The sequence below is a fragment of the Malania oleifera genome, chromosome 11 (assembly GCF_029873635.1).
Source record: "Malania oleifera isolate guangnan ecotype guangnan chromosome 11, ASM2987363v1, whole genome shotgun sequence".
NCBI lineage: Eukaryota > Viridiplantae > Streptophyta > Magnoliopsida > Santalales > Ximeniaceae > Malania > Malania oleifera.
The window spans coordinates 53533919-53549268 of NC_080427.1; the positions used below are offsets into that span (position 1 = coordinate 53533919).

Below are 15350 nucleotides of genomic sequence, written 5' to 3' on the forward strand. Positions count from 1 at the left end.
GAAACCCTTATACCACTCCTCATAAAAGTAGGCATAAATAGGAAAAACTCTTCCACTTCTCATTAACTATCACTGAATTTTAAAAGCCAATAATCTCCTTAATTCATTAATCCCAAAAATATTCATATTGCCCTTTTCAAGTGGGACATATTTCAACACCAACGACATGTTTTCTTCCTGACATTTACAACCTTAAGTCTGATTTTAATTTGTCTAAGCACGATAGAAGTGATCATTGTTATACGAAAGGATAGTCCTAAAAAATGTTTGATTAGAATTGTTATGGAATCTCAATATTGTAGTATGATTTTCCAATCCTATTTTTCTAATTAGATTCAGTAAAAAAGAATGACCAATTTAGAACATGAATTTTTCTCTGAAGATAAGAACAATAAATATGAACAAGCAACAAGGAAGCAGAGAGAGAGAGAGAGAATGAATATATAGAACAAGAAAATTTGCAATAACAATTTGATTGAAACAGGAGAAAGCGAGTTAGATCAAAGAAAGAATTTTGTAACACAGCACCGCTGGAGTTTGTGCAGCTAACTTAATGAATACAATCTTCAAATTTTAATTTTCATCAGTTGGATCTTTATTTAGAACTTTGAAGCTTCATTTATTGGCCTTGAACATTGGTCTCATTGTTGCAACAGTGGAGTCATCGATGGCTGCGCGATCAATTTGATGAAGTCAATCGAATAATGATTTCTTATCCGATCGAACTAAAATTTTATCAAATTGTTTCTAACTCTTTCTTCTTAATTTTCATCGGATCAATTTTTTGAGCTTTACAATTTTGTTATAATGTCTTGGACAGCACCCTGGCCGTAGCAACAGTCGAGTCGCCGCAGCAATCTTCTCGTTTATATATATGTCCATGTGTGGTTTTAAGCTTAGTTAAGTAATTTATCTCAAGAAATTATAAAAAAAAAAAAACTTTTCACAGAAAAATGTATATACTAAGTTGTGTACTGCAGCGGAACCTCTAGGACCGCCTTTAATCTTTATAAACGGGTTAAATCGGGTTCGGGTCGGGTTATTAGGGTGACCCGTTTATTTGGCTTATAAATAACCCTGAAGGCCTCAACCGCTCAACCCTAAACCAGTCATCCACACATCCTTTTCCTCTGCGACGCTGCGTCTCTGTCTGCCTCAGTGCTTCCCGCTGGTGCGCTGCTGGCCTGCTGCGATCCACTCCCCGGAGCTTCTGATCGTCTCCTCCACTGCTGTACGCCTCTACACTTCCACACCACAGTCGTCAGGCCCCTCAAGCTCCCTCACCGCCTCAGAGATCAAGCTCCTCCACTGCTGCACTCTTCTGGCTAGTGGCTGCACAGGTTCTGTTCTCTCCGAACCCTCCGACCTGCTCACTGCTCATTTGTTTTATTCTTTTTGTATCTTTTCATTTTACCAAAAAATATTTAAAAATTATTTTTTGGTTTGTTTTATATTGTAGGCTTTCTCTTTGGTACGGGAGGCATAGGAAAAAGTAAAGTAAGTTTGTGCTCATGATTTATTTCTTACTATTATATTTTATTTGGTTCATTGTATTTTCTATTATTATCAAATAATGATTGAAATGCTTTTCTTTATTATTATCGAATAATTGTGAAATTGTTTTAAGTATGCCCTTAGAGGTGGCAAATTAGTAATTGCAAAATTTCTTCTTCTGACAATCCTCACTTCAGCCTTCCGCTTTTCTTCTTCTCCGTTTCTGAACCGGTACGTGCATTCCCGCTGGTACATTTGATTCGGTAGTTTCTTCTTAAGGCTGCGTTTGTTCAAGCAAAAGAAAATGATGAGTTGTGAAAAATATTTTTTTATTTTTTGTAAAAATTTTAGAGGATTGTTTGAATTTTAGCCTGTGTTTAGATTTTTAGTTTTCGTAGTAAATGTAAAAAATTATTTTACAAAATATTTTTTTTATTTGTACATTTTAAAATAATTATAAATAGACAGGTTTTTTTTAAAAAAAAATTCTAAAGATTATATAAATCTATTTTTGGGTTTTATGTGATTTGGAAGAAACTCAACTCACAGCCCACTTGAATCAAAGTTAATGATCCGAATACCATACTACCCTTCATAAAGTAGGATTAAAAAATAATGTGACATTTTTAGTAAATTTTTTTAAAATTAAAAATAAAAAATAAAATTATTTATACAAATATATAATGCTAGAACTTTTTTATTGTTATTAATTACTTTCACATAAATTTTGTATTGAACATAGGTCCGATGACATTACATATATGCCATGGTCTCACGATTAATTCAGTTGCTAAAATTAATAATAGAATGCGAAATGAATTCTTAGGAAAATCATATAATTTAATTCATTTACTGTTGCCTTGTGGATACGTGATTTTAATGTCATGATCCCAATATCTCAATTTGCATACAATTGTAAACACACCTTAAACTTGAATCATAGTAATGTACTCATTGCATATTAACACTTAAAATGTAGAGCCATGAATTGATAGTTCCTCTTCTCTTCCTTTATATTGTCCCATATTGATAGTTTAGGTCAAATATTATGATCAACATGCCTTCTTATAGCTTTTGAGAGCTTGCTTTACCATTTTTAAATTTAGAAATTAGTTCAAATATAGGCAATTCTCATAAGCCTATAATGTGTGTGTGTGTGTGTGTGAATAGATTATTACCCATTTAAAACATTAACCAACACTCAACATGAGCAACATAATATTAATGCTCGTTACATGTGCAAAGCATTTTAGCAATGGTAAGACATTTTTTCGCTCTTCTATGTAATTCTAGTTTTACTCAAATTAACCATCAAGTTTCAATATTTTGGTGCACAATGATCCATTTTGTCCCTAATTGCTTGATCTTGTCCCTATTTGCTATATGATATGTTGTTTGCGTTAATGACTCATGTTCTTAGCTTTTGATCTTAGCTTGACTATTAATGTTCTTTCGGGTTTTTTTTCAATTTTTCCAGCTTGCATAAAGTTTAATAAACTTCTTTTATTGGCGATTCAGACCTCATTTAATTATTTTGCACTGCAAAGGGTAATCTTTGGTCCCCCGTAATGATATTATATTTCTTTTCTTTTTTTCCTATAATCTTGGAGAATATTTCTTATGGTGTTTCCAAATTTCTCAGTTCTTGGATATGAGTTTGCTTCCCTTCTCCCTTTCCAAGTGTTTCCTTGCTAATTTGTGCTAAATATTTTTGCCTAAAACGCAGTGTGACACTTCAATGGAGGAGGATTTTTTTAGTAATTTGCCGGACGACATTCTGGTTTCTATCTTGTCTCTACTGAGTTTGAAAGAGACTGCAAGAACTAGTATCTTATCCCATAGATGGATGAATTTGTGGAAATTTACGAGTAGATTGGACTTTGATAATTCACAGTTGGTGATGGGCAGTTCTATGCATTGGTGGGCGAACCCACTCGAAGTTCAATGGTCTAGGTTTGGTAATTGGGTGAATAATGTTTTGAAAAAGCATCAAGGTACCAGTATAGATGAATTCACAGTTTGCTTTTATGTGAATGAGAATAGTTCTAAATGCAATATTGATAGTTGGATCAACTTTGCATTACAAAAGAGAGTTCGAAAGCTTCGTTTGGATTTTACGAGTTTAAAAAGGCAATTTGAATATGGAAGCTACATTCTTACAACTCAGTTTCTTGCTAGTTACAACCTTAATTCTTTAGTTGTTCTCCATCTGAATGGCGTGGAAGTCACTGGCAAGGTTGTTGAGTACATTTTATCTCATTGCCCGTTGCTTGAAGTGTTAAGTGTGACAACCTCAAAATCCCTTGTACATCTTAAAGTTTCCAGTCCTTCGCTCAAGCTTAAGTGCTTAGAGATAAGACTTTGCTCTTCCTTAAAGTATATTGAGATTTCTGCAACAAGTCTTATGTCATTTAAGTATTCGGGACAAAAGATACGTATATTAGTTAATAATCTACCTCACCTAGTTGAGGCATCTATTGAGGGATGGTACGCTTGCTTTCTAGTTGAAAATGTTTGTCATTTCAAAAGATATCTCTCTAAACTACAAACACTTCTATTGGACTTGAAACTGGAGGTTTGTCTTTGAAACTATTTTGTTAATTTTCTTCGGCATATTAGTGTTAACCATTTTCTTATTCATCTCTCTCTCTCTCTCTCTCTCTCTCTCTCTCTTATTTTAAAAATAAAGTGTTTATTGATGTGTTGTCTTTGATTCTCAATTGAATTGGTAGGGTTTTAGAAGGTTCCCCAAGATTCCTAAGTTAAAAAATCTCAAGGAATTGGAATTGTTATTGAGTGCACATGCTATTAAAAACCTTATTTATTGTGATTCGCTACTGAAAGCGTCCCCTTTGTTGCATAGATTTATACTAAAGGTGACTATTCTAAGTTCCTAATATCTCAATGTTTATACATGCAAAGAAGACCCCTAGCTAAATTATTATACTTATTTCCTTGTGGCAGATTTTTGGGTTGCGGTCTTTCAATTCACACAAAAAGGCAAATGAGAGGGGAGTCGGACGAATTCATCCATGCGTGAAGGTGATTGAACTATGTGGGTTTTATGGATGTGGTTTAGATTTCGAGCTAGTGCTACATTTGCTTAAAAGGGCCGTGTCACTTGAGAAGTTAGTAATCGATACTTGCTGTGTGGATTTTCAAGGACGCAAATTTGATTGTAGGGACCTCAAGCAAAAGTTAGCAGTGAAAACTCGTGCCAAGCAGCTAAAAACCAGATTACCTCCAGGAGCTGAATTAGTTATATTTTAATGAATTGATTTGGTATGCAAGAAAAGAATGAGAAAAATTTGACCTTCGTAATTTTACACATCTATTTGATATATGATTTTTCATTCCATTCTAACCTTCAATGACATCCAGAAGGCTGGTCAAGTTTCTTGGTTAGGCTATTCCTATAGGAATAATGATTTAAAAATGTATAATATTATATATATATATATATATATATATATATATATATATACATGTAAAAAAAAATTATGATAAAAAAATGTAGAAAAAAAAACTATAAAATTAATGTTGAATTGAAGTCATACATTTGAAAATTTACAAAACTAAATAATAACTAAAAAGATTACTCTGATATTAAAGGAAAAAAAATACATATGAAATAAGTTAAAAAATAAATATAAATATTAGATCAATGTTAATAATACAAAATTGCAATAATATATAATTAGAGCATAGAGGTTTAATGTAAATACAATCTTACAATTAGTAAATGTGTATAGGAAAAGCATATTCGGAAAAGATAATTTTGTTATACAGTAACTTTAAAACACATATAGCACAAAAAAATATTTTAAGTATAATTTTTTTTATATATGTTTAGTGACATTAATTGTTAATTACATCATGACAAAAATAGATTAAACTAACTTTTTCGGTACAAAATTGTAACAATATATTATTTTAGCGTACAACTAAACATTACATTGAAACGCATAGAATAATTAAAATTAATTCTATACTTTTAGTAGATGTAAATATAAAAAAACAAAATTAAAAATGTAGAAGCTAATCATTTGAATTAATTTTATAATATAAAAGTATTTTTAGTTTTTTTGTGGTATGTATGTGAGCTCACTTCATTTTAGGTTTCTTCTATCAGATATTTTATTTCATGTAAATGTGGGTGTGCTTGAATTTGTGGCTTGATGTGCTTCAAAATTATATCTGAGTGGTGAATGAGTTGAAATCAATAAAAACACAAAAAACACCACAGTAAAACAATCCAACAACAGAACTTGAAATGGTGTCTTGTGCATACCTTAAGAGTTGAGGTGAGAGTAAAACTTAAACTAAAACACCTTCATATGATAAAATACATATGAAGACAAACCTCAAGGTGGTGCCCTGTGCATACCGTCAAGGATCTCGAGATGAGAGTGATCATCGTCTTATGTTATTTGATACTTAAAAGGTAGATAAATGCAAGCAAAAATGAAAAATTAAAGTCTTGATGGGTTGAACTCAAAGGTAAGCATAGGGTAATTAGGTACCATTCATAAAATAGGAGTTTGAGGGTGATAGTACCCTCCCTTCGCGTAATCTCATTCCCAAACTTGGCATTGGTATAAATTATTAAGAATTGTTTGCAAGTGTAATTATATGAGCAAAAAATTATTAAGTCAAATTATTATGTTGGAATTTTTAATTTTTTTTCCTAATAAAAAGAGAATATTTTTAAAAATAATTTTTTAAAAATTAATGGTAAGAAGAGAGAAGAATTTAGTGGGGCCGTGTGAGATCAAATAAAAATAAAAAAAATTCAAAAAAATAAAATAAATCTGAAATAAGTTAAAAAATAAATCTAAATATTAAAACCAATGAAAATTGCAATAATATATATTTATAGCATGGAGCTTAAACGTAAATACAATTTTACTACTATTAAAGGTGTATAGGAAAAACATATTTAGAATAGACAATTTCGTTAAACAGTACTTTAAAATACATATAGCACAAAAAATATTTAAGTATAATTTTGTGTGTTTTTAGTGACACTAATTGTTAATTAAATCACGACAAAAATATATCGACCTAACTTTCTCGGTTAGCGAAGAACTTGGAAAAAGCAACAATATATCATTTTAGCATGGAACTAAACATTACATTGAAACACATAAAATATAAACAATATTTAAATATAACTTTTTGAAATATTTTTAGTGTAATTAATTACTAATTAAGTCACTTAAAAAATAGATTAGTTTAACTTCCTTGATCAACCGACAATTTTAACAATAGGAAGTAATTATTTAAAGAAGTAATTAAATCTGTTTAATCAAAGGAAAAATTTTCACCAACAATTGTCGAAGATGACTCCTAAAGGGAGACTAGCTGTAGGGCCTTTTTTCTATTGGGAGTCCAACTGTCGTGTATTAAAAAAAACAAAAAGATGAAAAGAAAACAGAGAAGAAAAGAGGGAAAAGAAGATGGGTACAAATAATATTTAGCCATAAGCTGTTTTTAGTGAGATTAATTGTCGTATATATGTATTTCGATAATTAGTTTTGACAATAATATCATAATTTAACACATTATTTTGTATTATTTATTCAACATAATTGACAAATATTAAACAATTCATATGAATATATAATAGTATGTATGTTGTACATAAAACTTTAAAATATATTATGGACATATATATAAATGTAAAATTAATTTAAACGTAAAATTAATTGAGAAAAATCAAATACAGACATAAATCATAAGAATATTGAATGAGGGTTTAAAATGTAATATTTGAGTAAAATTTAAATATTTTATTTTATAATATATGGAAAGTTGAACACTTTTTAAATTACATGTGTTTATGGATTTATATAAAAGTTTATATTTATATATAATTTTAATGTTTTAATATTAAAACCTTTTGGTGGGACGTAAGTGAGAAAACAATCACTTATTCTAATTTTAATGTATATAATATATATAAACAAAAATGTAACATGGTATATATATATATATATATATATATATATTTCTATATTTTTTAATAATATTAATTAAAATTAATTCTATAATTTTAGTGAAGAAAAATTATTTTGTACTGTATATATTATATAGAATATTTTAAAAATATTTTCAATAATTTATGTTAATTTTGATGTGTGTAATGTATGTAAATAGAAATCTAACATGATATATAAACTCTTGTATTTTCAAACAATATAAATTAAAAATAATTCTATACTTTTACTAGATGCAAATATAAACAAATAATGAATAAAGTAGAAACTAATAATTTGAATTGATTTTATAATACAAAATTATTAAAAAATTTTAAAAGTAACCGAAAGTTGTTGAGTCGGGATTATTTAAAAAAAAATTATTTAGTGAAATTCATGAATGATGGAATATTCAAATTTTGTCTAATAAAAAGAAAAATTATTTCTAATTTTTTTAATGATGGAATATTCAAATTTTGTCTAATAAAAAGAAAAATTATTTCTAATTTGAATTTAGTAGGGCCCATGTGGGGCCATAAAAAAGAAAATATTTTTTAAAAAAAATTAAAAATTATTTGAAAATTAGTGGATCTCACGTGGGCCCATTTGGAGAGAAAGGAGGGGAAAAACATAAGGAGGGCAATAATAAATTATGAAGCCCACATGGGGCCCGCATGTTTTCCCTTATGGTATATAAGACATGCAGAAAGAAAGGAAATTTTGTTCTAGATTCAGAAATTATATATATAAAGAGACTTATTTTTCATTCTATTATAATCGTCATTAAAGAACACGTAAGGTTGAAAGGAAATCAAAAATGAGATGCATATAGTCATTTCATGTTACATAATTATAAACTAAAAGCAATTGCATTCTTACCTTTGTAGACACCTTATTCTATCAGAGGCTTATATAACATAATTTGGATAAATATTCATTAATACAATAAAATGAGAAAAATACAGAAAAAATGGCAATGGCAAATGAAATTTTTACATTGAAAATAAAAAAAATAGAAATGAAAAGTATGAAATAATAAAATGGTGGGTCAACATCTTCACTTTCAAACTTGCAAGCACAAAAGAAAGATATGCAATTACATGTGGAAATTGTAAACTAAGCATGTGAGTCAATTCAAACTAAATTTGATTGATCAAATTAGGTATTGATTGATCTAATCAATGTTAATTGAGTGATCCTCCATATCTATAAATAGCGGACTATAGAAGGTAGAACACAAACACATAGAGACAGAGAAAGAAAAGAGGAAACAGCTATGTGTTTGGAATTGGGAAAGTGAAGAAAGATGGAAGACCAAGAGGCTTGAATTGTAGAAGCGGTGGAAGAATGACAGTAAAGAATTCAAGAGGTTCAAGCAAAAGGAAGAGAAGATTGCCAATTCGAGGAGATAGAAGACAGAGGTTGGTTCTTTAAATTCCATTTCATTTTATTTCAATTTCTTGAGTTGAAAATTTCGTAATTTTATGTGAGTAGAATTTTAAAGTAGATTTCAACATGATCTAAAGGGAAAAAGCCTAAAAATTTCCCCAAAATTCACCAAACAGCTTAGGTATTTCACTCGTATTCGAAAGATCAAGATCCACATACCCATACCCACTTTCGTGTCCAATAACCCAGATTCAAATGATTGGACCCGAGACCCAAGTCAACATTGACCTGGGTCAACTGACCCATTTACCTTAACTTAAGCCCATCCATGAACCCAAATTAACCAAGCCCCAATTGATGTTGAAATAAAGCCTAATCTCATTCAGCCCAAATCCAAATTAATAAAGTCATCTACCCGTGACCCAAATAACTTAACCCAAAGCTTTAACCTAAATCTACGTCCAGTGTCAATTCAGCCCAAACTTAACTCCAATTTAGCATAACTTAGGTTGAAGTTTAGATCAATACATGGACCCTCGTTTGGATCGCGAGAAAGATGAAGAAAATTCAAACAAAATGAAAAATAAGAGTGGAGATGAAGGAGGACTTATCTTTGGTTTGGATCTAAGATCTTAGAACTTTCTGTTTGTGTCTTCCTCATTTGTTTAGACCTACAAAAAAAATGAATAAAAAAAAAATTTGAAAAATTGGAGAAAGCTCACCTTTGGTATGACCGATCCATGCTCGAATATGAAGGCAAAGAGCTCAAGGCTCTCTGCTCATCTCCCTAAGTCTCTTGAAACCTACAAAAATGAGAAACATAAAGTAAGGATGAGAAAAGGGAAAAAAAATCAAGGGATGAAGAATCAAAAATGAATGAGAAAGAGATTAATGTGTGTGTGTGTGTGTGCGCGCACGCGCTCGTGTGAAGAGAGAGAGAGAGAGAGAGAGAGAGAGAGAGAGAGAGAGAGAGAGAGAGAGATTTGAAGGAAACAGAGAGGGAGGATAGAGGGAGAGAATAGAATGAGAAAGTGAGGGGAGACATAAAGAGATTCGAAGAGTAGAGAGAGAACGAGAAGATGAAGAGAAGAGAAAAGAAAAGAAAAGAAAAGAAAAAAGGAAAAAAGTTTTTATATTAATTTTTTAAAAAAATAAAAAATAAAAAAAATAATAATTAATAGGACACATGTCACCCTACTACAGTAAATTCAAAAAAAAAAAATTGATATACCCCAAATTAATATGCATATTCATGAGGGGCCACAATTAGGATATCACCATTACACCCCCAGCATAAATACCCTTAAATTATCTATATCCCTTCCCCATAGACATAATAATGTACCCATAAATACTACATTAAAAGAGGGTATGCCTCCACCACTATAAAAGGGTACTTCGAGAAGACGTGAGCATCTCAGTCATCCATTCTTCTTTACTATTGCAATCTAAACTTTACTCAATTCCTAACTTAAGCATCAAAGTGATCACTGAAGTACACCCTGGTCCTCCAAGCTATTATTGTTTGATCCATTTTCAAGTGGCCATAGTCGAAGGTCAATCCTTGAAAGCCATTCAATTTTTGGCAACAAAAGTTGGCGCCATCTGTAGGAACTAGGAGGTTTTCCATTTTTGACCATAGCCACATCACCTAATTCTAGGTTAGAACCTGTTGCAAGAGACAAGCCCCAAAAGATTAAAAATCATTGATTTTGACTGCATCGAATGCCCTTTTCTTATCGATAGGTGCTAATTCCCAATGCCTAGGATTCAATACAATGTTTGCAATTGTTGATGCAGCCAATTCCTTCAACTCTGTTAGAGCATCTTGATTGTAAAAAAGAACGTCTGCAAGAATAAAAAGAGTTGTAGAATCTATGAGGATGGTTGCATTGTAGAAACCCAAACCCATAAAATAAAAGAAATAAATAAGAAAAGAAGAAAGAGAATTTAAAAAGGGCAAAGCAGTAGGGTTCGTCAACGAATCCCCTGTTTTCGTCAACGAATGCCCTTCTGAGGTTCATCAACAAAGTTCAAGCATCATCAACAAAGAGATCCCGAACAACAGGAAATTTTAGGCTTTAGATTTGTCGACGAATCCTTTTTTTTTTTCGTCAACGAACTCCCTTCTACAATTTGTTGACGAAGGCTCCATTTCGTTGACGAATGTGACCGGGTCAACGACTTATAAATAGATTTTTAAGTTACTTCTTCATTAAGAAAGTTAAAAATATCTCTCTCTCTCTCTCTCTCTCTCTCTCTCCTCTCTCTCTCTCTAGGAACGTGTCCCCACCCCTTCTCTCTACGATTCTTTGTCGTTCGTCGCCCGAATCGATGATCGGAAGTTACTACGAGGATTCAAGGGAAATTCTTTACAAGTCTAGCGTAGTGAATTTTTGAACGGGGCATTTCCAAGCATCACCCCAAAGTTGAGGTAATGGTAGAAATGAGCTATCTGTCTAGCATATAACTAGTTAAAGAGGGTGTATGGGGCCTGAGGATGTTTAATGGTTGCTAATCTGGGATTTGAGTTGATTAAATTGGGGAAATGTGTTTTCAAGATTTTGGGCTTCGTATCGCTATAGGGTGGGCTATAGAAGCGTTGTAGGAACTCTCTCAGTAAACAGGTAAGGGGATTAAGTTAAGTCGGGATTTTATTAAAATTGAACCGATTAAAATGCTATATATGTATGTTTATGTTTTCAGTTGTTATTTCGAAAACCGACCGTTCAAAAATGGACTTTTCAAACCTAGGATATATGATATGGTATTTTGAGTAAAAATGAACAGTGGAAAGTTTGGTTTGACGATATAAACGGGATATACTATATATTGAAATTGTGTGGTAGATGAATAATATTTTGAGGTTAATGTATAACCGAGTTTGTGAATATTTGTGAAATACTGTAACTATTTGTGAAAAATATAGGAATTTGATGTAGTAGGCTTGGGTCGAGTTTTATATAACGGTCGGGGGCCAGGATTTATTTAGCGGCTGAGCCGAGTGGTATATGACAACCGAGGGCCAGGATTATGTTTAGCGGTTGTGAGCCGAGTTTTATATGACGGCCAGCAGCTGGGTTTTATATGACGGTCGAGGGCCGAGATTTTATAATATGACAGGTTTTGTACGAAATGAGTTGAAATACAATTTTTATTACTTAAATTGCATGATATGCTTTAGGAACCCTAAGGACCAGTTATGTTATGAGCACAGTACCGTTGCTAGAAATTCAATAGTTGGCCATGTGCGCCCACACTGCTCTGGATAGAAGTGAAGAGTGGTCTTAGCCGATTAGCCTCTGTAGAGGGTGTACCTTCCCTGAAAGTCCGTACTAGGAAGTGATAAGACAATCGGACTCACAAGCAAGTTGCAGATGCCTGCAGGTGTATTTGCAGACGTATGATTTGACTTAGTCTGGGTTGATCCCCCAAGGCCAAGTCCAGCCTTCGGGCCGCACAACCCGTACCATGGAGGAAGTAAATGGTGTTTAGTCCCAAAGAATATCTTTTACGCATATCTGTAGATTTATATAAACGATGTTACTTATTTACTGAATTGTTTATACTATGGAAACGAAATGAGTATTTTCAACTATGTACAGTGAGTACAATGTAAAATAGCTATTTTCGGTTATATGGAGGGTGGATGTTTCTGTAAACACTAAATGCATGCTGACCACACACTGATGTTAACTTAATCTACCTTACTGAGAAGTGTCTCACCCCAATATACAAATTATCTTTTCAGGACCATCTCGAGGTCGAGTTTAGCGAACTCCGAGGCAAGGTGATAGCCAGTTAGTTTTTGTGAGTGTCAGTAAGAACTCTATTGTATTTAAGTTGGGTTTGAAGCCCCTGAGTATGTAATATGGGTGTATGGACTGAGTTAGTTTTTGGTATTGTACTTATATTATGAGCATCATGAGACTCTATTATATATTAGTAACATAGAACTCTGGTAATGGATTACGGAGACTTTTATTTATTTCCGCGGAAATTATATAATGATTATGGTATCATGTACACAAACGATACTAAAGTAGCACCCCGGACCCGCGTGGTGGGTCGGGGCATTACATGCATTGCCATTCAAGACTGACAAATTATACAATGCTTGCAAGCCTGGTACCATCCCTTTTGCCTGAAAATAATAAAAAAATTTCCACCCATACACTATTTCCAGCATCACAACTCCAAAGTTATAAACATCAACTTTTTTTTTTTTTTTTTTTTTGTAATGAAAGAACTTAGCCATTCAAGTGCCAAATATCCTGGAGTTCCCCTTATTTTTGTCACAACTTGGCTTTAATCCCGTTTAATTAACCGGGATAATCCAAAGTCAGAAACTTTTGTATCGATATGTTTGTCCAAAAATATGTTTTGGGGTTTAATGTCCAAGTGAATTATTTTCTATTGGCATCCTTCATGCAAATAGGGCATCCCCTTGGCTATGTCAAGGATGATCTCCCTTCTAGTATTCCAATCAACAGAGAAAATGTTGCTTCTTAAGAAGATCCAATTATCTAATGATCCATTGCTCATATATTCATAAGTTAAAGCCCAACACGGATTTCAACACAATACCTAACTTATCTAGCCAAAGTGAAATGGTGAGTCCTGCCTATTGTCTCAACCTCAGCCAAGAAGGACTGCTTAGAAACCATTATGAAGCTTCATGACAACTTTGTTACTGTCATCAAGAGTTCTTTCATAAATATCAATCTTCTTTCTGATGCACCTTCAATCAATGAGAAGACATGGAGTGCTAAACAGCATCTTCCTTCCTATGAATATTCTGATCCAATAGTGCCAATGCCAATTATATGCTCAAACATAGTATCTTTGCAAGAACAATTCTTCAAACAAGCTTGCTTGCAAATCTCAATATTTGTTATATTGAAATTCACAAAATATTGTGTTTGAATAAAAGGGATGTAGGTGACATTATCATAGCCTTCACATAACCGATTAATTAAAGGTTCGAATATTCCAGTTGCTACCAAATGTTGAACATTATTCTCCACCTGCTCCATCTTCTTTAGAATCTCTTCGGCTAGATTGGATACAGTAGGATACTCTTAATCTCCTTAACAGAGTGGTCCACCATCCGATTAATGAAAATTTTGCCATCAAGATGGATGTCTCCAAATTGTAGCCATGTCCTCAAAAATAACCTCTTCAATGGTGAGCAGTGAGACATTGAAGGTTTTTTTTTGGCAATATAAAAAATCAAAACTTTTTTTTCACCCATAGAGCTCAATTTCTTGTCGAGCCTGTAAGCAATGGCTACAACTGACAGCTCGTTGATTATGCACATAATGTTATGCCTAGCAATTACGCTAGCGTCCTTGATTGTCAAACTGAGGTAAGCCTCTACAATCTCCCGCATCTTCATTAGCACCGTCGACGAGATCTCCTCAGCATTGAACTACTTCTCCTCACCCTTGTAAGTGATGACAATCATTAGCTTGTCGCCAAGACCAAAATTCACCTTAAATGGCCACAATTTCATGTCATTTTGCGCCGAAGGGTCACTGAACCTCCTTTCGATCAAATGCTTTGAATAAAAAATAGTGTTGGTGGAGTTCATGGCAACTTGGTTCCTAGTCGCATTGCCGATCAAATGCTCAGTATTAGTGAACGCATCGTAGGAAGGAGTGGTCCTGTTGCCTTTATCATTGACAATGATCTCAATGCAATCACATTGCTAGAGAGCTTTGCTTCTCAAAGAAAGGATCATATGGAGCGTGTTCTAGACCCAATGAGGAGGCAATGATCACCACAAGGAAGGAGCACTCACAGGTGAGTAACCGAAATATATCAACTAGCTCAGATAGCAAGTATTTAGGCCGAAGGTATTCAAATTGTTCAGCACCTAGCTCTGGTTTGGGTGACAAACCAGTAAGAACATTAACAAAGACATCCAGCTTGAAACAGATATAAATCATGCACACTAAGCAACTTGCTCTTCAAACTAGAAGGATTCAAAGTTTTTGGCTTATCTTGTGCTTGTTCCTAGGGGAGCAAAGTCCGAAGGAGACTCAGCTACAAAGGTTTGCTTGTATACTTATTGTTCTCGTAGCAATCACCAACATACTCCTTTGCCTCCATTAAAGTGTTTCATGTCTACAACAAGACGGCAGTTAAAAACCTAGGAGGGTATGAAATTGGGAGGTCTAACTCCATGTAGAGGAAAACCAATGAGTAACACAACAAAAGAAGAAGACACCACTGAGCATGTGATCCTTGATAATAAACCGGCTATTGGTGAAGGGGATTTGGGTAGATCAGCGGTCCTTCCTCTAATAAAAAAGGTAAGCATGGATTTCTTTATTGAAATTTATACTAAGAAGACAAAAGACAATGCTGAAAATATTGGAGAAGGCACACTAGAATGGTTTAAGGAAATCGTTGATTTCTCTAGAGAGCTAGAAGATCTCAATAACACAATGTCTTCAGATGAGTCATCATATTACAAAATTGATT

The 15350-nt window shown here is 32.9% G+C and overlaps 1 protein-coding gene across 3 annotated transcripts; it reads left to right on the plus strand.

Moving 5' to 3' along the window:
• Window positions 1–1097: 1097 nt before the first annotated feature.
• LOC131168694 (F-box/LRR-repeat protein At2g42730-like) lies at window positions 1098–4852 on the plus strand. Of its 3 annotated transcripts, XM_058128322.1 has the most exons (6): window positions 1098–1340; window positions 1460–1497; window positions 2972–3042; window positions 3221–4069; window positions 4227–4370; window positions 4459–4852. In XM_058128322.1, exons 4-6 carry the CDS (start codon window positions 3233–3235, stop codon window positions 4762–4764), a joined length of 1287 nt encoding a protein of 428 aa, XP_057984305.1. In that variant the 5' UTR covers window positions 1098–1340; window positions 1460–1497; window positions 2972–3042; window positions 3221–3232; the 3' UTR covers window positions 4765–4852. The 3 variants fall into 3 exon arrangements, with proteins under 3 accessions (XP_057984305.1, XP_057984303.1, XP_057984304.1); XM_058128320.1 differs by having other exon boundaries at window positions 1460–3042; XM_058128321.1 differs by lacking the exon at window positions 2972–3042 and having other exon boundaries at window positions 1104–1340.
• The last annotated feature ends 10498 nt before the right edge of the window (window positions 4853–15350 follow it).